This window comes from Leucoraja erinacea, chromosome 4 (assembly GCF_028641065.1).
Source record: "Leucoraja erinacea ecotype New England chromosome 4, Leri_hhj_1, whole genome shotgun sequence".
Classification (NCBI taxonomy): domain Eukaryota; kingdom Metazoa; phylum Chordata; class Chondrichthyes; order Rajiformes; family Rajidae; genus Leucoraja; species Leucoraja erinaceus.
The window spans coordinates 16,834,985-16,856,708 of NC_073380.1; the positions used below are offsets into that span (position 1 = coordinate 16,834,985).

The following is a 21,724-nucleotide window of genomic DNA, read 5'->3' on the forward strand; positions in this document are numbered from 1 at the left end:
TCCAGATTTTTTTTTGTTAGCTTAAATGGCTTATCTTTTATCTATTGATACCACGCTGCCTTCCTCCAGCAGTGTGTTTTTTGTTACATACAGGTCCTCTCCAGGTTATAGTGTAAGTACATACAAACGAGCCCTTGGCAGAAAAGTGGGATGGATTTTCTGGCTGCTTCGGAGCTGCAAACATCGTCTGCTCTGTGGGAACTTGATTTTGTGGCTGCTCTTCCGACTTGTGAACTGTCCGGGTTATGAATAGTTCACAGGGGCACCACCCTGCTGTAACCTGGGGAGCAGCAGTTTGATGAATTCTGCCTGGATTTTAATCTGTAGTTAATGATGAGGCCAACAACATTCATCATAATTTATATGTAAATAGAATGTCAATTGTGGGTGTCTGCTCATGTGCAGCTAAACATTGATTCAGAAACTGCTATCTAGGTCTGAGATCTCAGGAGAGGAGGACTGTCACACCTTCCAACTTGAAGATGTGCAATTTGTTGTGATTAAATTGTGATTAGCAACTAAATATTGATGTGGTTGGACAGTGCAGTGACTAAAACATCATTGCACGACGCACTGACATTTCCAGGGAAAAGTCTCTTAAATAAATAGTAAATAAATTAGTTTTTGATTAGATTGGTTTAGGTATAAAAATGACAAGGACCACTTGGGAATTTCCAAAAATAGTGTCATCAGACTTGTGTCCATGTAAGAAGATAGTGTTGGACTTCTGTTTAGAATCTCACCTGGAAGGAAGAATCTTGAACAACGTGGCATTCCCTCAGGACTAGACTAGAGTTTCATGCCAGGGCACAAGAGTGGGACTTGAACACATGACTTAAAGGTGGGCCTGTCAAGGGTGACAGATTATTGTAGGTTAACAATTTTTGGCAGTAGTCTTAAAACAGCATTGACTAGTACGCACACAGAGATTTGTGAGTCTGTGGAATTCTCTGCCTCAGAGGGCGTTGGAGGCCATTTCTCTGGATACTTTCAAGAGAGAGCTAGATAGGGCTCTTAAAGATAGCGGAGTTGGTTACAGATTGACTGGGCCACATCTAACTCCCTCTTAAATATAGCCAATGAACTGGCCTCAACTATCTTCTGTGGCAGAGAGTTTGGCCATTTGGCCCATCAAGTCTATTCTGCCAATCGATCATGGCTGATCTATCTCTCCCTCCTAACCCCATTCTCCTGCCTTCTCCCCATAACCCCTGACACCTGTCAGACATTTTTGTGCACTTTTAATTTGTCTATGATTAATATAATTGTCCCTTGTTCTTGGTTACCCAGTTGGGTAAATATACTGCTTTTTACTTTGTGACTGTTACCATTCTCTATTATCTTGCACTTCCAAAAATTGTTGGCACAAATATTTTAGGGAAGGTGCCCAGACCCAGCCATATTTGGCCCTGTGATTTCACCACCTCATTGTGGAGCCATTTTACGTTAAAAATCTGAAGAGAACAGCATGTTCAAGCAGCAAAGTGGTAGGAACTTTCATTGGCTGAAAAATTGCGGCTCAGATGAAAAATAATCAAGCAACTTTAGAAGCAAATTAATTTATTTAGGACATTTCACTCAGCAATAACCAAAGGCAACAAGGCAGCCAATTTATGAGTAACATGGTCCTGCAAATGGGCAAGAATGTCTAATTATTATATGTACTGAAAACTGAACAATGAAATTCTTACTTGCAACAACATAACAGGTCTGTAAACATGGTACTTATAGATAACATGATAAGCAAAAGTTCAATAAATTAAAAACCCTAATATTAGTGCAAAAAAAGACAAGTCCATAGTGCAAATAAGACAGTTTATGTTCACAGAGTACTGGTGTATGTAGTATTCAAGAATCTCATGGTTGTTGGGAAGAAGCTGTTTAATCAACCCTGAGGTCACAGTTTTCAGACTCCGATACAATCTTCATGATGGCAGGAGTGAAATTAGCGTGTGAGCAGGGTGGTGTGGCCGGAGTGCCTCCTATAGATCCCTTCAACAGTGGAGAGGTCAGTACCTGCGACGTACTGGACGGTATCCACCGCTTTTTGTGATCTCCTTTGTTGCTGGACATTCAAGTTGCCAACCAGACTATGATGCAACCAGTCATTGCGATTTCTACCGTACACCTGTTGAAGTTCAAGAGAGTATTCGTCAACATATTGAATCTCCTCACTCTTCTAAGGAAGTAAAGACATGATGGCTTTCTTTATGATTGCTTCAATGTACTGGTCCCAGGACAAATCTTCAGCGATGCACATGCCTAGGAACTTCAAGTTGTTGACTCTCTTGATTGCCAACCTGTTGATGAAGATAGGTTTGTGGATCTAACTTGCACAAGATAGATCCTTCCTCTTCAAAAAAAGAAAAATCAATTCCTTGGTTTTACTGATGGTGAGAGCAAGGTTGTTGTTCTGGCTCCATTCAATTTGACGATCGACATTCCTCCTACACTCTGATGTCTCTCCTATATTCTGACATTATTACCCAGAATTGATAAGATGGAAGACTAAATCTTTTTCTGCCTGTTGTCCAGTATATCCCCTAAGTGTTGTTAGTTTTGTGTGTAATAGTACACGTAGTTCTGCTATAGAACAAATTGGACCTAAAATGATTGATGAATTAGGGAACTTTATTTGTATTACGCAAGCCTAATTGGTTATAAAGTTTGTAAATTGGCAGGAAGAAAAAAAGCTGTCATGGAGAAAAAAAGTTTCCACGTAGCCTCCCCGCAGTGAACGGATACCATTGTCTCTTTACAACTCAGCTGCTTCTTTCACTGTAGGAGGCCATGGTAATTGACAAGCGATTGCTTCTATCAACACTTGGGTAATATTACTCCATTAAACAATCAAGGAATAAAGTTGTCACCATAAAGGCTTTAGTACTTTAGCTTGTAGTAACAAAAAATGATTTGTAGATATTAAAAAGAACCTTATTTTGAAAATCCTGCAGGGAAAAATAACATTATTATTGCGTGTCTGAAATTCTCTTGGACCTCATTGCCCCTTGCCCCCTTTTCCCCATTGTCCCAGTTTTTATAACACTATTTTCTAGAACAACAGGTATTTTTGTAATGCAACTCTAACGTAATAGCAGAACTATCTGTGCTACTATGTAATTATATTTTAGTACCAAAGAAAGATCAGTCCCCGAAAGACATTAGTATGTTTTTCAACTGAGCTAAGTGGATGTCACGACAACAAGGTTTGGTGCAAACTCTTACAACTTGACTGAAGAACTGAGAAAATTGCAGTTAATTAGCAAACAAAGTAGGTTAGTAGGACCCTAAAATTAGTGGTTTAGTGGACAGTTTAAAAAAAAAGTCAAAATTTACAATAGGATCTAGATCAGCTGGGAAGATGGGCAAAGAAATGGTAATTATGAAGGGTTTAGAAACATGGAAACATAGAAAATAGGTGCAGGAGTAGGCCATTTGGCCAGCACCGCCATTCAATATGATCATGGTTGATCATCCAAAATCAGTACCCTGTTCCTGCTTTCTCCCCATATCCATTGATTCCGTTAGTCCTAACTGTTATATCTAACTCTCTCTTGAATACAACCAGTGAATTAGCCTCCACTGCCTTCTGTGGCAGAGAATTCCACAGATTCACAACTCTATGGGTGAAAAAGTTTTTCCTCATCTCAGTCCTAAATGGCCTACCTCTTATTCGTAAACTGCGATCCCTGGTTCTAGACCCCCGCAACAATGGGAACATTTTTCCTGCATCTAGCCTGTTCAATCCCTTAAGAATTTTATATGTTTCTATAAGTTCCCCTCTCATCCTTCTAAATTCCAGTGAATACAAGCCCAGTTGATCCATTCTTTCATCATATGACAGTCCCGCCATCCCGGAAATTAACCTTGTGAACCTACGCTGCACTCCCTCAATAGCAAGAATGCCTTCCTCAAATTAGGAGACTAAACCACAAGACTCCGGTGTAGTCTCACCAAGGCCCTGTACAACTGCAGTAGGACCTCCTTGCTCCTATACTCAAATGCTCTCGCTATGGAAGAAGGTTTTAGAAGGCTATGGGCCAAATGGGCAAATGAGACTAGACCAGAAACCAACTTGGTCAGCATGGAAATGTTGTGTTGAAGGACCTGTTCCCAAGCTGTACTGACTCTATAATAAAAGGTGAAGCAGCGCAAAGTATCTCTTTCCTTTAGGACTAATTATATTGATACAGGGTTAGTCCTTCTGTAAAGGTGCATGGTGTGAAAACATTCCGTGGGAGCTCTTTATCATTTCATCAGAACTAATCAATGACTTATGCAAAATAGTTTCTCGGAAAGTATTCTCAGAAACAGGGAACAAACTATTGACTGACATCCACTACAAACATACTGACTCCCATAGCTATCTTGACTACACTTCTTCCCACCCTGCTTCCTGTAAGGACCGCATCCCCTACTCCCAATTCCTCCATCTATGCCGCATCTGCACCCAGGATGAGGTGTTCCAAACCAGGGCATCGGAGATGTCCTCATTCTTTAGGGAACGGGGGTTCCCCTCTTCCATTAGAGATGAGGCTCTCATTAAGGTCTCCTCGATATCCCATAGCTCTGCTCTTACTCCCCCTCCCCCTATTCGTAACAAGGACGGAGGCCCCCTTGTCCTCACCTTCCACCCCATCAGCCACGCAAACAGCATATGATCCTCCAACATTTTCACCACCTCTAATGGGATCCCACTACTGGCCACATCTTCACAACTCTGCCCCTTTCTGCTTTCCTCAGAGGCCGTTCCCTCTGAAACTCCCTGGTCAACTCATCCCTTCCCACTCAAACCACCCCCTCCCCGGGTACTTTCCCCTGCAACCGCAGGAGATGCAACACATGTCCCTTTAACTCCCCCCTCGACTCATCCAAGGACCCAAACATTCTTTCCAGGTGAGACAGAGGTTCACTTGCACCTTCTCCAACCTCATCTACCCGCTGTTCCAGGTGTCAACCTCTATCCATTGGCGAGAGAGAGCAAGCACAGGCTCGGCGATCGTTTCGCTGAACACCTCCGCTCAGTCCGTCTTAACCTACCTGATCTCCCTATGGCTCAACGCTTCAACTCCCCCTCCCATTCCCAATCTGACCTTTCTGTCCTGGGCCTCCTCCATTGTCAGAGACCCAGCACAAATTGGAAGAACAGCACCTCATATTTTGCTTGGATAGTTTACACCCCAGCGGCATGAACATTGACTTCAGATAGCCCTTTCTTTCCCTCTCTCTCCATCCCCTCCCCCTTCCCAGTTCTCCCACCAGGCTTACTGTCTCCGCCTACTTTCTATCATTGTCCCGCTCCCTCCCCTGACGTCAATCTGAAGAAGGGTCTCGACCAGAAACATCACTCATTCCTTCTCTCCAGAGATGCTGCCTGTCCCGTTGAGTTACTCCAGCATTTTGTGTCTACTCTCGGAAAGTATTACCAGCTCCACTCTGTTTCTTATTCTTGTAGGTTATTGTGTGAATATCAGCAACATGATTCTTTCTTTGATGTTGTTGTATCGTGCAGAATGATTTACTCCTTATTTAGATGATAAATTGCAAACAGATTTCTAGAGGCAGCAGAAGACCAGGTTAGTTAATACATGCACAAACAATGCATTGTTTTCACAGGGAGGTTGTATTATTCGCTGTTTAGAAACAAATGGGTGTTGCGCTTGCTTGCTGCAATGTTCAGAGAATCTGTGTGACATTATGAAATGATTTTGATCGTACCGTGAACAAGATGAAACTTACAGCTGTTGAATGTGTAAGAACTCAACATGCGTCTTTACCTTTCTGTCCTGGGCCTCCTCCATTGTCAGAGTGAGGCCCAGCGCAAATTGGAGGAACAATACCTCATATTACCTCAAGCTTACACCCCAGCAACATGAACATTGACTTCTCTAACTTCGAATAGCCCTTGCTTTCCCACCCTCTCCATCCCCTCCCCTTCCCAGTTCTCCCCCCCAGTATTACTGTCTGACTACATTCTATCTCTGTCCCGCCCACTCCCCTGACATCAGTCTGAAGAAGGGTCTCGACCCGAAATGCCACCCATTCCTTCTCTCCAGAGTTGCTGCCTGTCCCGCTGAATTACTCCAGCATTTTTTTTAATGTGTCTTTACCTCTCAATTTCATTGCTCAGGACTTGACAATAATACAGATTTTACAAAATATCCATATAGGTAAGCTCATAAAAAGACTTTCCTTCACAATTCATTACATTTAATGTGGACTTGTACTATTCACTCATGATTGCATAGAAATGATGCAGGACATTTAACAGCTAAGTTTTGGTGAAATAAGCAATAAAGCCAAATAGTTATTAGTATTAGTAGATTTTAGCAAGGAATATCTCTCTGAGTTTTGGCCATTTTGCGGCATTTCCAAGATCTTGGATGCAGTTATAGACAGCTTTCGAACTAAGCTCTGACTCTTGCAACTCTTGAACTGTCATTTATTTTTGTCCATTTAATATTGGTGTTGATCCATTTCTTTCAAATTTGTTAATAAATAGCACACACAGGAAATTAGCAGCTAAAATAAAGGAATGCATAGGAGAAAGGGATTAATGGGCAAAGGTGAGATCAGAAAGGCCAGATAGATGAACTATCCAGCTCCGAGGAGGATATTTTGCCATGGGGTGATGTGATAAATTGGACAGGGGGAAGGGGGTACATTTTAGGGGTTACATTTTACGTTTCAAGGCCTAATTCTACATACATCATTATGAATTCACAGGGATTGCATATATTTTTTTAAATTAAACACATCATCCTTTAAAATCACAAGATTGTTGCTCTCCAGAGTTTCACTTAAGATCCCACTCTACATTTGTAGTTTTTTCAAACAGAAGTTAAATAGCCGATTCATTTGGTTAGTATTTTGTCTCAAATGGTAAAGGTAGTATCATTTGTGAACATACATTAAAGTATTCATGCCTCACAAATAATTCAGGGCATGATCAGCCACGTGCCCTTGAAGGTTATGCATTTCTTTGTTATTTGATAAAACTACAAATCTGTTTGAAGACAAGCGAGTTGGAATGGTTGAATTTGCCCTTCTGATCGGTCTCTGAATATACTTCAGTGTCTCCATTGAAGGCTCCTTCACACAGACCCCTTTTTTTTTGTTCCTTTGCACTAACTCGGAGCACTTGCACCTCATTAACCAATGAATGCACTTGATTCCTTCCTTTTCAGAAAAAAAGGATGCAAATTCAGAATGAGATCTTAAGTAAAATGTTGGAGGGTGGCAGTCATGTAATTTGAAGGCAGCTGTGCAAAATCAAAAGTTGCAGTGCTGTGTGATTTCTCTTGTTTGGATAATGGCATATTCATCTGTATGCCGAGATTGAATAGCATTCAAAGAACGTTGTGAGAATGTCCCCAATGTCGTATTCCTGCTTGAGAGACTGGATACTTGATTTGTGACTTCACCTCTGCTCTTTGTCATGCTGATGGAGACCCTCTCTTTTGAAACACAAAGCAATCAAAAGATTGCTGGGGAGTAGATGGCATGGTTAAGGTGTAACCTTTCCCAATCCATTTCTTTGCTATAAAAATGCCTATTCACTCAAGATGCTGTTTAATTACAGTTAAATTGGAACAAGGCCACTATGAAGGTGGTCTTTGATGTTGTGATAGATTTCCACTATTGTACACTTAGTTTAGAGCTACGGTGCGGAAACAGGGCCTTCGGCTCACCGAGTCCACACTGACCAGTGACAGTAACGCTATCCTACACACAAACACGAGGGACAATTTTACATGTATACCAAGCCAATTAAACTACAAACCTGTACGTCTTTACAGTGTGGGAGGAAACCGAAGATCTCGGAGAAAACCCATGTAGGTCACGGGGAGAACGTACAAACCCCATACAGACAGCACCCGTCGTCAGGATCGAACCCAGGTCTGTAAGGCCGTAGCTCTAGTGCTATGCCAACATGGCATTTTAATACTTTCACAGCACTTGATATTGACCCGATGACCAGGATAAGCATCTTTCTGCAGATAAATGGTACCTGGAGTAGAAACAATGAGAAGCCCCAAAATTAACTGTTTATAAAGCTAGCTACCTAGTCGGTCCAAAATACTAATGTAATTAAGAACGTTGACAATATAGTTGTAAAGGAAATATACCATCCTAATGTTTAATTTAACAAGTCTGTTTGAAGACTCGGCTTGTACTCGTTAGAATTTAGAAGATTGAGGGGGGATCTTATAGAAACTTACAAAATTCTTAAGGGGTTGGACAGGCTAGATGCAGGAAGATTGTTGGGGAAGTCCAGAACAAGGGGTCACAGTTTAAGGATAAGGGGGAAATCTTTTAGGACTGAATGAGAAAAACATTTTTTACACTGAGAGTGGTGAATCTCTGGAATTCTCTGCCACAGAATGTAGTTGAGGCCAGTTCATTGGCTATATTTAAGAGGGAGTTCGATGTGGCCCTTGTGGCTAAAGGGATCAGGGGGTATGGAGAGAAGGCAGGTACAGGATACTGAGTTGGATGATCAGCCATGATCATATTGAATGGCGGTGCAGGCTCGAAGGGCCGAATTGCCTACTCCTGCACCTATTTCCTATGTTTCTATGTCCTTCTTTGCCAATATTATTTTCCATTTGCCCTTCTTGTATTTAATTGTATTTTACTGCATAAAAATGATCCAGATGAACAACCAATGAGACCTGGGTACCAACATTATTGGGTAGAAATTGGAAACTTAACGACGTATTATTTTGCCTTTGATTCTTGGTCATCAGCCAGCCAAATTGAGAGGCTGGCTGTCTTTCATTCAGACTGACATTGCTACGAGTTTAAAGTCAGTGAGGACAAAGAAGGAGGTATGCAGAAGGCCAGTGGGTGTGTAGATTGAGGAAGATGATCAGAGGCCAATAATGGAGGATGCATAGTGGGTGGGTGCAGAGCTAGGTTTGTTTGGAAATGGTTTGTTTGGAAATGGAGGGAAAAGGAATAAAAGCCTACTTTAAAAGGGCACCAATAACACCAATGCCCAAGAATAAAGTGACTAATGCTTCAATGACTACGGACTCAATGACACAGCCAGCGATGAAATGCTCTGAGAGGTTGGTTATGACATATATCAACTCCTATCTCCGCAACAACCTGGACCCATTACAATTTGTCTATCACCATGATAGATCAGCAGAGGATGCAATCTCGCTGGCTCTCCACTCCGTACTGGACCACTTGGACAATAATAACACATACGTCTGGCTGTTGGTCATAGCCCATAGCTCTAGGTTCAACACCATCATCCCCTGAAAACCTGTTACCAAGCTCGGGGAACTGTGTCTCTGTGCATACTTTTGCAACGCCACCCTTTACTTCCTCTTCCACAGAACACAATCAGTACCAATTGTCAAGAACACTTCCTCCTTGATTGCCACCAGCACAGGGGTACCTTAGACTGTGCTTAGTCCCCTGCTCTACACACTGTATACTCATGACTGTGTAGCCAGACACAGTGCCAAATCCATCGTCAAATTCGCTGAAGTCGCTGCCATTGTTGGACGAATTACAGATAACGACCAATCAAAGTATTGGAGGGAGATCGATCGGCTGATTGGTGCCAGAACACCAACCTTGCTCCCAATGTCAGTAACACCGAGGAACTGATTGTTCACTTTAGACGAAGAAGGCGGAGGATCCAAAACTTATCTTTATCAATGGCCAGTGGTGGAGAGAATCAACAATTTCAAGTTCCTGGGCATGCATTTCTTTGAAGATCTGTCCAGAATCCAGCATGTTGTTGCAATCGTAAAGAAAACCCATCAACGCCTCTATTTACTGTAGAAGATTGAGGGGATTCGGTACATTGATGAATATTCTTTTCAACTTCTGCAGGTGTACGGTAGGATGCATATTGACTGGTTGCATCACAGTCTGGTTCGGTAAGTCGAAGGTCTAGGAATGAAGATTACAAAAAAGTGGCGAACACTGCCATCACCCAGTCCATCCATACACTGATCTCCCCACCATTGAAGGCACTGTCTCAAAAAGGCAGCCGCTATTATCAAGGACCCAGCTCACTCTGGCAACGTTCTCATTCACTCCTGCCATCATGAGGAAGGTTTATGTCTGAAAACTATAATGTCCAGGTACAGGGACAGCCTCTTCTCAACAACCATTGAACACTACGAACTCCAAATAAACTATGAGCTGACTGGCCAAAATTTAATTATCTTTGAAGATTAAAATTATCACTGGATATTTATCAAGTGTTGTTACGATTTCTGCCCAGCTTTCATTCGGCATTCCTGATTGCTATGTGGCTTGATCATGTACATAGTCACTGAATTGCTGGTCATTTTTTAATTAAAAAAACTTAGTTTCCATAGTAATATATGTTTTAAATAGATATCTGCAATAATTATGACTTCAGATTTATTCAGGAAATAAGTTCCCATCGTTTCTAAATGTAAAATGTATCCCTGCTCATGCTCTAGACTTCCCATGTCCTGAATCACTTGAAGGCCCAGAAAGGAATTGTAGATATCAATATAAGTCACTAAACCATATTGCGGCCAGATTGACCTCGAGCAACTAATCTCTAATGAAATCTTCCGTACTTCACTCTCTGGTAATAGCTAGAGAAATGTGATTTCTTTGGTTATCTTTATGTCTTAATGCCCTTAACCAAAAGGCTTGGCAGTCAGTTTGGTGGTGATACTGTCACAAGTGGTATCTTTTTATTAATAGGATGGCAAGACCAAGTCTTTAAAACTACTGAAGATTTCTACAGATGTTGAACAGAACTTTCATCAGATTTATAAAGAGCCGCAAATAGTCATTATCAACACATCAGAGCAAAAGGAATGAAATTCCAATTTGAAATGTTTTAAAGTAATAATGGCCTTTACTTCAAACATGCCATGGTAATACCACAAAGCAAACCTACCATACATTTTATAAAAGTAAAATATTGTAAACCCTGGAATCTGAAATGAAAGCAGAAAAAATCAGAAACACTCAGCAAGTCAGGCAGCATCTTAGAGAGGAATGTTTAACAATCAAAATTAACCTGTTCACTGCCAAGATTTCTTTCACTATTAGCCATGACATGAGTATACTCGGGGGTGGCACTGAACAGGTTAATGATCTTTCATGATTTTGCAACCTGATATACCTTCAACATTTTGTCTTTTCATTTTAGGTGTTTAGGCATACTGTAATTGATGCCCAAGTGTATTTTAGATCAGTACCAGTTAAAACTATGAGTTGGAATTCAACATGGTAGTTAGACTCCGTTCTTCTGGGTTAAGGAAGAGGAAATTGTTCTTTAACTTCTTGTTCTTCAGCTCATATTTAAAGTGCCTGACGTGTGTCAAATTAAACAAGAAAACAAACATTCTCTCCACCACTGACATTGATGTAAACTTAGCTGTGATGCGTGCCATCATCACAAAGTCTTTGGACAACAGGAACTGGTCATGTGGCCCGGTGGCACCTCAGGGATTCTTAAACATCTGATCCTTTTAAAGAAGTGAAGAAAGGGTTAAGAGGTATTTGGAATGAAAACCACATCCACATCATTTTGCTAAACCCCCACCTTTACCACTCTTTGTATTCCATCTTACAAAAGTTGCCCATCATGATTTATCTTTGGATAATTTCAAAAACATTAGAATAAATGTTCTGGAATTCCTCCCTTAAACTTTTTAATTTTTCTCTATTCGAACATGGATTTTAATTTTAAATGATATCTGTCCTGTTGTTGCCATAACTTGCTCATTACAACATGAGGGACTATGTGTTCCATGCCAACTCCCAGCATAATGATCCTGTCCGATTCTCCTTATTTTCCTTTAGTTCTGCAACTTAATCTGATGCATGCTCATCAACACCTCTTGATCATTTTCCCACTTACCTGCACTGAGGGTGTGTGTGTGGGGGGGGGAGGGGGGGGTGGGGGAGGGGGGGGGGGGGGGGGGGGGTGGTTCAGTATTAATCTTTCAATCACCAACATTAAAAAAAAGTTATTAGACTATGAGAGATGCTGTGGGGAAACTGCCTGCTACATTGTAAACGTTACACTTCAAGAGTGCTTCATTAACTGTAAAAGGTTTAAAGGCCTCGTGATGAGAAATTGCAAGGTGTTATGCAATGGATGCCCCCTTTCCTTTATTTCAATTAGCTGATGGTTGCTTCAATTTAATTTTTGTTTGAATGAAGCTGTTCTATGAATGTTTTAAAGCTTTGCCGTTCTTAATGATCACATTTGTGAAGATTATAGCGAGGTTCCCAGAGCATGGAGAAAAAAAGTTAGTTAAGGCAATGCTGAAATCACAAAGGAATCCTTAATATAGAGATTAGGTAAATGGCAAAATGCAAGAAGCTAATTGAAATCCTCTAATCTGGGACTTCAGTTGAAAGTGCTCCCTGATACCATAAGATTGCTGCTGCTATGTGACTTTAAGGAACTCATCTAGCTAATCTGGTATTTAAAAGATAGGGGGAATTCATTTTAACAGGTTTTAACATAAATGGTGTTCATGTTAAATTTTACTAGGTTAAATAAAAATTTGCAAAATAATATTATAAAGCAGAATATTCTTTTAAATAAGATTAGGATATTTGCTGTTTTTTATAATCTCGCTCTCTCGCTCTCTCGCTCTCTCTCTCTCTCTGTCTAATTGCTTAAAGTTCAGTCCTGAATGATCACTTCTTAATTAAAGAGCTTATCACGGGGTCATAGTCACACAACACAGGGTTTTTGGCTCACTGGGTCCAGGCTAACCTGTTAAGTATCCCCCGACACTACTGAGATTTCCCTACACTTGGCCTGTATCCTTCTATGCCTGGGCTTGACTGAATACTTCTCAAATGAGACACTGCTTCCATCACTCCCTCAGTGCGTTTCAGATTCCAACCACCCTCTGGGTGAAAAACAAAGTCTTCCTCCAATCTCTTCTGAATTTCCAACCTCTGGTTCTGGATAACTTTGCTGTGGGGGGGAAGGTTCTTTCTATCACACACATTGGGGCGGCACAGTGTTGCAGCTGGTAGAGCCACTGTCTCACATTGTCAGAGACCCGGGTTTGATCCTGACCTCTGGTACCGTCAGTGTGGAGTTTGTGCATTATCGCTGTGGGTTTCCTCCGGGTGTTCTGGTTTTATCCCACGTCCCAAAGACATGTGGGTTTGTAGGTTAATTGGCCTCTGTAAATTAACCCTAGTGTGTAGGGAGTAGATGCAAAAGTGAGTTAACATAAAATTAGTGTGAACGGGTGATCGATGGTCAGCATGATCTGGTGAGCCAAAGGGGCTGTTTCCGTACTGTATCTCTCAAACGGGGGTTGGCAACCTTGTTCTGCATAGGGGCCAGGCCCCATGTCTGTGAAAGGATGGCGGGCCACATCTATCGCCATTGTGTGACACTTGGTGTTGTTTTTCGCATTAGTTTTCACGTGTTTTTCAATTTGTTTTCTGCAGTTCCGAGATCCCCTGCGTGCCCCGGAACTGGCTGTGGTTCCCAGATCAGCTCACGTCCCCGCGACTGGCTGTAGCGCCCAGGTCAGCTCGCCTGCCCCGGGACTTGCTGTAACGCCCAGGTCAGCTCGCCTGTAGTGTTCAGGTTGCCTACGTGCCCCGGGACTGGCTGCAGTTCCCAGGTCGCGAAAAGTAATTGAAAATAAATACGCCTGTGGGCCGGATGATTTCGTTTTACGGGCCGGATCCGTCCCATGGGCCGTAGGTTGCCGACCCCAGCTCTAAAACATCAATGTACAGCATAATTGTATATGCGTAAAATCCGGTTTTCCTCGGCCATCTCTGCTGCAGGGAAAATAACCCAGCCTATACAGTCTCTCATCACAACTGAAATGATCCATTCCAGACCACAATTATATAGAACACTTCAGGCATGACACATCAATATTATATAAACATTTTACCCATATATTCTAGCCCCAGCTGATGAAGATAAATACTTTATATGTCTTCATGTATACTGAATCTACCAATGTTGCCATCTTCAGGAATCCTTGGATTTGTGCACAGAGGTCCTTCTGTCTTTGCGTTCTTCCTAGAGCCGTACCATACTTGTATTCTCTTGAAGTGCATCATCTCACACTTATCAGCCAAATGCCAGTCGCCAGTACTTTGCTCACCATGCTAACTAATCAATTCTGTCCTGTTGCCGAAGACTATCATCTCTGCTGTCACCTACAACACAAATTATCATTTCATCATAGAAGTTGCATTCACATCTAAATTGTTAAGCACCAACCTCTAAGGTACGCCACTGATCACAGGGTTCAATCATAAAAATAGCCATTCAGAATCATCCTCCGCTCTAATTATCAAACCAGTATTGGATCCAAATGACCAATGATCCTATGGGCTCCAACCTTTTGGACCAGTCTTTATTGGACCTTGTTTAAGGCCTTACTAAAGTCCATGCAGACTACATCAGTTATTCTGCCATCATCAATAGATTGGGTTACCACTGCAAAATGTAATCCAATTTGTCAGAAAGGATCACACCCTAATAAAATGATGCTCGTTCTCTTTGATTAATCCCTGCCTTTCCAAGTGTGGTTAATCTTGAGTCTCAGAATTGTATTTGCAATAGCCTCCCTGACATTAGACTCATGGCTCTTTAATTAAAAAGCTTATCACTGCTGCTCTTTTTGAGTAAAGGCATCACATTTACTATCCTTATTATGTGGCACCTCTTCCATGGCTGGCAAAGATGTTCAAATATCAGTCAAGGCTCTCTTGCCTTCCACAGCAGCCTGAGACACATCATATTAGGGCTTGGTATTCAACCCATTTTAAGTCTGCTAATTCTCCATTTTAATGAAAGTATCTCAAAATGTCATTGCTCCTCTCCTCCCTGAATTCTCCATCTATGATATCCTTCTTAATGAATACAAACGAGGAGCATTAATTTCTCAGCTCACCCATGTCCTCACAAACCCAGCGTTTGTAAATTTGGTTAGTGATGGACCCTACTGTTTCGCTGGTGTACACATTAAAAAAGTCACTCCATCTCAGCTTTTTCACATCAAGGTGATCTGAGTTAGCAATTTTCTATGTTTTGTATGCATATTCCCTCTTCTACTTCCTCATGACTGTTAGAAGGCCGTTAGCATACCTCCAGCCTATCCCCCTTTTATCTCTAAGGTCTACCCATACAGCTCATTCAAAGAGCCTTTTGGGGTATTCACTGCAATAATGGACTTGTAGAACAAAAAAGTTTACAGCATAGGAACAAACCCTTCGCCCCATGATGTCCGTGCGGACTTTGATACCAAATTAATCTGCACATCTTCATTGTCTACATGCATCAATTTCCTGCCTGTTCATGTGTTTATCTAAATTCCTCTTAAACGTTACTTCCATATCTGGATCTACCACTTTCCTTGGCAATGCATTCTAGGCATCTACCACTAACTGTAATAGAAAGACTAAGTAAATTGTCTTTAAGCTTTCCACTTTCACCTTTTAAGTTATGCCGTCAAGCATTTGACATTTCCACCATGGGAAAAGAGTCTTGCCTATCTATCTTTACTAGCCCACCCAGATTTTATATACTTCTATCCAGTAACTTCTCAGCCTCCAGGATAAATGATCCAAGTTTGTTCAACCTCTCCTAATAATCTCCATTCCAGGCAACATCCTGGTGAACCTCTTATGTACCTTCTCCAAAACCTCCACATCCTTCAAGTAATGCGATGACCAGAACTGTGCACAATACTGCAAATGTTGCTTAATGCAGCTGACATGACTTCCTAAATCCTGTAGTCCATACTCCGCTCCATTAAAGGCAGTCATGCCGTATGCCTCTTTTCCACCCTATCTACTTGTGTGCCACTTTAAGAGAACTATGGATTTATTTCCTGAAATCTGTGATTATCAAAGTATACAAAAGACACCATGTACTTTGGTAGCCTTCCTTACTCCCCACAAACCCAGCCAATTTCTGTGACATCTGCATACCTTCATGTGCCACCTCGTTTACATTCACCACCATGCCAGCTTCTGAAAATGTAAATGTATATTTATTTCCCCTTTGCAGTTACACAGGTGACTTTTTGCAGCTACTATCGGTGTTCTTCAGTGTGAAATTAATATGCACATGGTGTGCTCAGAGTCACTATTTGGGTTGACAGCATTAGCTGAGGTAAGCTGCAATGGAACTATAGGTAACAGGCTTGACTTTGGAGAAAATATTAATTGGCAAATTGGAGATCTAGTTCTTTCTAAATTTGAATTTATTTACTGCACAGTATTGTTGAATTCTTAAATTCCCCTGATATTTTCTCAGAGTTCAATAAGACTGATAAACAGCCCTTTCTGCTTGAGTTTAATTTACTGCTTACTTCTCTCTCCTTTTCTGCTTCTTTTGCTTGTAGTTTATACCATTTGAGTTTTATTGTATCCCCGAAGACCGCTTCAAATAGAGCAATCCGAGCTGTGCAGGTGCAGATTCAAATACTCAGGAATATTAAAAAAAAAATTAAACCTTATGTTATTTTGCATGGTGATCAGAGTGCTCTTTACACTGATAACAATCAGTATGAACTTTCTTGCTGCTGATGTAATGATGATAAATGCTGTGACACTGCTATTTTGGACAGCTCTTCCCAGAGGAGGAAAAGCAATTGCTAATGAAATGAATAAAAGTAAGACTGCGTGAGGAAAATTGGGCATACTGAAAGAGAAATAAAGTAGGGATGAAGTCAGAGGAGAGAACAAACAAAAAAAAATCAGTTAAAGCAAAATACGAAAATGAGATCTAAAGAGATCCAAGAAGAAATAACTTCACGGCAGACTTAAGGAAAGAATAGACAAAGAACGTTTACCAATTTAGATCTGGAAAGTGGAAGTAAAAAACTGAAAGCATTGGACAAAGAAAGGAATGGAGCTTAGTTCACATTACAGGCGGTATAAGTAGTTGTCTTCAGATCTTCATTAAGGAATATTCATGGAATTGTAGGATCCCAGAATGTTTGTGATACAGAAGGGCATTTCAGGCCATTGTATGTATGCCATTAAAAAGATCTATCAGCCAAATGTCAGCTTCTAGCGTCTTTTAGGTCATGGCTCTTCAAAAAAATTAGCTCGGCTAAAAAAATCATTGGGTAATGATGAGTACAGGAAGGAGATGGATGATTTGATTGGATGGTCCCAGATTAATGATCTTACTCTAATGTCAGCAAGACCAAGAAGCTGATTGTTGACTTCAGGAGGGAATCCATGAACCTGGCTTCATCAACGGGATGGCAGTGGACAGAGACAACAGCTTCAAGTGTACATCTCTGAAGATCGGTGCGGGACCCAGCACAATGATACAAGAACAAAGCAAGCTCATCAATACCTACTACTTCCTCAGAAGTTTGGGAAGATTTGGTCTGTCGCTGCATTGTAACTTCTACTTCAAATTTCTACAGCAGCATTGTAGAGAACGTACTGACTGGTTGCAACAAGACTTGGTTCAGTAACTTGATCTCCCAGAAAGTGGTAGACATTTCCTGCTGCGTTATGTTGGGGGGGTCCAGAACCAGGGGCCACAGTTTACGAATAAGGGTTAAGCCATTTAGAACGGAGATGAGGAAACACTTTTTCACAGAGGGTTGTGAATCTGTGGAATTCTCTGCCTTGAAGGCAGTGGAGGTCAATTATCACTATGCTTTCAAGAGAGAGTTGGATAGAGCTCTTAAAGGTAGCGGAGTCAGGAGATATGGTGAGAAGGCAGGAACGGGGTACTGATTGTGGATGATCAGCCATGATCACAACGTATGGCGGTGCTGGCTCGAAGGGCCGAATGGCCTACTCCTGCACCTATTGTCTATTGTGCGTAGTGACCATTGAAGGGATCTGTAGGAGGCGCAGGCTCAACATGCAGCTGATATTGTTAAAGAATTTAACCACCCTGGCCATGTTCTTATCTTGTTTCTACTATGGGGAAGAAGGTACAGGAGTTTGAGTTCAGCAGGTATAAGAACAGCTTCTCTCCTGCAACCATCAAACTCTTGAAAGCTGTACAACATCAACCAATACCTAAGCAACTATGACCTGCTATGAATTTAAATTTGATTGCTCTACTTATTTTGGTATTACACTATTATGGTCTGGTTATTCTAATTTTGCTAATTTTTTTTACTAATATTGTATTGATTATTTGTTATACAGCACAAAACAGTACAGTGGCACAAATCCACGGCAAAGTAATACCGAATTTCATTGTTTCTATTGCCAGTGCAGTTTTATGACATTTAAGTATGCAGGCAAGAAAAAGAAAACTTCCAAGAAATGGGAAAAAGTGGACTCCCTATCAGATGGTAGAGAGTAGGGTGAAACTATTTTCCTCATCCTTTGATCTAGAGATTACTTAAAATGTATGCTCCTTTAACAGACAAATCGATTCCTATTTGTTCAGGATTCTCATAATTTAATTCAGCTCAATAAAGTTTGCACTGAATCCCAGGTGTTTAAAGAAACAAGAATTGTTTATCTAATCTTTCCTCCAAGATAAAATGTTCCTATTCTGATATATAAAATCAAGGGTTATTTATGTGTGGCCCATCAAGTCTATGGCAGCTTTTGAAACAGTCCCATCAATTCTATGTCTTCACTTATTTCACTACAATCCATTAACAACTCCATATTTTCCTACCACTTAAAAAGCTCCACTTGGGGAAATCGTACAATAGTTCACTTCTCCACAATTTAAGTCAGCTCAATTTTTGGAATATTGTGCCCAGCTGGTGTATTAAAGAATCTGTCCACCTAATCTTTTCTCAAGAAACCTGTGCATTGATTCTGATATATTGTTCTTTTATTGATGTGTATATCACTCCATAAAGTCTATGGCAGCTTTTCAGAAATTTGCTTCATGCATACTTTGATGGAATGGATTTGACTACAATTTATTAACACTCCATATTTTGCTACCACCAAGCTCCACTTGGGGAAATGTACAATAGGCACTTCCCCAAGCAGTAAGCACATTTTTGGAATATTGTGCACAGCTGGTGTATTCTTTCAATCTGTCCACTCCGTGTTCTCAAAACCTGTGCATTGACTGGGTTGTTCTTTGTGATTACATATATCACTCCATAAATTACGTTCAGTGATTTGATCAAAAATACAAATGTCATGGACTTCAGATAGACACAAAATACTGGAGTAACACAACGGGACAGGCAGCATCTCTGGAGAGAAGGAATGGGTGACGTTTCAGGTTGAGACCCTTCTTCTGAGTCTGAAGAAGGGTCTCGACCCGAAACGTCACCCATTCCTTCTCTCCAGAGATGCTGTCTGTCCCGCTGAGTTACTCCAGCATTTTGTGTCTATCTTCGGATTAAACCAACATCTGCAGTTCCTTCCCACACAATAACATAGACTTATTGACTCAAAACTTAGAGAACCCTTTTTTCTGTTTGCTTGTGAAAGTTGATGCATCATGAAAAGTTTAAATTGGAATTTATCTGAGAAATAATCAAAACAGGCCCTTAGTAGTCTGGTGAGATGGGATGCGATTTAAAAAAAAATTAAGCTCATGGGGCAGAATTTCAGGAAAGGTGTGACTTATAACTTTCCTGAAACTTATTCTTGCTTCCGTGATGAATGATATTTGAAAAAAATCTTCCTTGAGTTGCTGGGGGAATAGAAAACTCTGTCAGACTAATATGCTTACAGTTTGCTGGCATTTTGACATTTCACCTGCATATTTGTGAAGCTGCGCATCTTATAAGGAGAAAGATTTTAAATTAAAGTAATGTTCCTCAAGTAATCCCACTTCATGAACACTGATTATTTTTTTTCTTTTCCTTATAGTTGTGCTGGTGTTAAGAACTGACGGAATGAGAAGTCAGCATGGATGCCCAGTCACGCAGAACTACTGCAGCTGAAAAGAAAAAAGTCGAAAATTCCATTGTAAAGGGATCGTGCACAGATGTCAGTGAAAAAGCCATAGCCTCCAGTACTACGTCCAATGGTAAGTAAGTGATGTCGTGTACAGGGATTTGCCAACAGTGAGAGCAGCAGTTTTTTTTTTGTTCACTGCATTCTTTGTGAATGGATCATCTGCACCTGGATTTCTGTTTGTTTTGGGAAAGTGGTAGTGGGTGGAGGAAGAAGAATTTGGAATTATATTAAGCTCTTTTATAAGCCTACCATTGAGCAACTTTTCTTTCGCACTGCTGGGTTTTGCAGTCGTCGAAACCTCTGTAATTGGCGAGATTTAATGTGATTTGTTTTTCCCTCTCCCTTTTTGCTAGCGGGGTAATTGTTTGTGAGGAGTTGTAGTCACTTGCATGGTTGTGCAAAGTGATTTTCCTTCCTCCTTTTAAAAAGTATATTGGCATGTGATGCTTGTATTCAGTGTCATTATTGAGTGTGCAGGGCATGCTCTGGCTAAGTGTTATTAATGCGTGGATGGAAATAGCACAGATTGTACAGGTGATGGCCCAAATTAGAGCTTATTGATTAGCCCTATGTTTTGCAGTCCTGGAGTCACGAAATGAAATGTTAGATTCAGACGAAACTACAAAATTAACAAGCATTCTGTGTGCACAGCTGGAGACTGCCTTACATGAATTGAGAGGTTCAGAGAGGAGGGACGATGTGGAGAGATGTAAAAAGCTGTGATCCTTTTCTTTTTGGCAGGAAGTATGAGAAAATTTGATCACTATTTAATATTTTCTGGAGATTTTGTGCAGTAATAAAAATAAATTGTTTCCATTAATAGTAGAGTAGAATCAGAAGTCACAGATTTAAAATGATCGACAAAAGATCCAAAGGCTGCACAACAGGTCAGAAACTGCTCTGAGAGTTGTGCAAAGCCTGTGCGAATAGGAGACATAGTTGCAGTAACGACTTTTGAAAGGAAATTGGATAAATACTCGATCATAGGGGAAAGAAATGGAGAAATGGGCGTAATGAATGGACATGATTGGCTGAGTGGCCTGTGATGAAAGATTCTGTGTAAATATCCTTCATTTGTTCAATGTGCTGCAATCTTCTGACTGTTTCTTCAGCATTCAGCTTGTACTTGAGACGAGATGGGATGTCACAATCAGTCCAAACATGTTTGTGTGTTTGCTGCAATGATTTTATTTTCCTGCTTAACAGGACAGCTGAGCCCCTAAGAAGGGTCCCAACACAAAACCTTGTCTGTCCATTCCCCTCCACAGAGGCTGCCTGACCCGCTGTGTTCCTCCAGAACTTTTTGTTTTGCAGCTGACTCCTTGGCGTTTCTGATATTTTTTAAGTGTTGTTATTTGATTAATAAGCAGAACTTTGGAACCGCAAGGATTTCTTCAGAATCAGTGAATCTGAGCGATGGCTTGGAAATGTGTAAGATATTGCAATGCGAAAATTAATGAATGCAATGACGTAATGAAATCTACGTCATTGCCAAGGATTACATGGAATCATCTTGTGTTCCAAAGGCATGTGGACATTTCAGTTTTTATTTCAATTCTGCAAAAGCTGATGCTGCAGAGTTTGAAGCATGCCAAAAGGAAATGAAGTTGTTAACATTTTCACCCCAGTATCGCTCTCCACAGCCACCCATTGTCCCCCAACGTTGTGCTGGATCCTAATTCCACCTATCCCCTTCCTTCTTTATTTAGCATTGTTTATTCTGTGGAGCCAGAACAGAGGGAACAAAACATAATCATTGTGGGGTGGCAATAAAAAAAAGCAGTGGGGCTCTTGCTAGAGACACTTCCTGTTGTAGTGATCGCTTGTATTTTCCAGC

General features: G+C 40.9%; 1 protein-coding gene across 4 annotated transcripts in view; it reads left to right on the plus strand.

Moving 5' to 3' along the window:
- LOC129696187 (transcriptional activator GLI3-like) overlaps positions 1–21,724 on the plus strand; it is a 360,260-nt gene that overhangs the window by 21,218 nt on the left and 317,318 nt on the right. For 3 of the 4 annotated variants that reach the window (XM_055633815.1, XM_055633813.1, XM_055633812.1), the window contains one exon: positions 19,798–19,957. In XM_055633815.1, coding sequence (XP_055489790.1) covers positions 19,837–19,957 — 121 coding nt within the window. In that variant the 5' untranslated portion in view covers positions 19,798–19,836. Of the gene's footprint in view, positions 1–7,159; positions 7,900–19,797; positions 19,958–21,724 lie in introns of those variants that run through there. The other variant, XM_055633814.1, reaches the window with a different exon arrangement.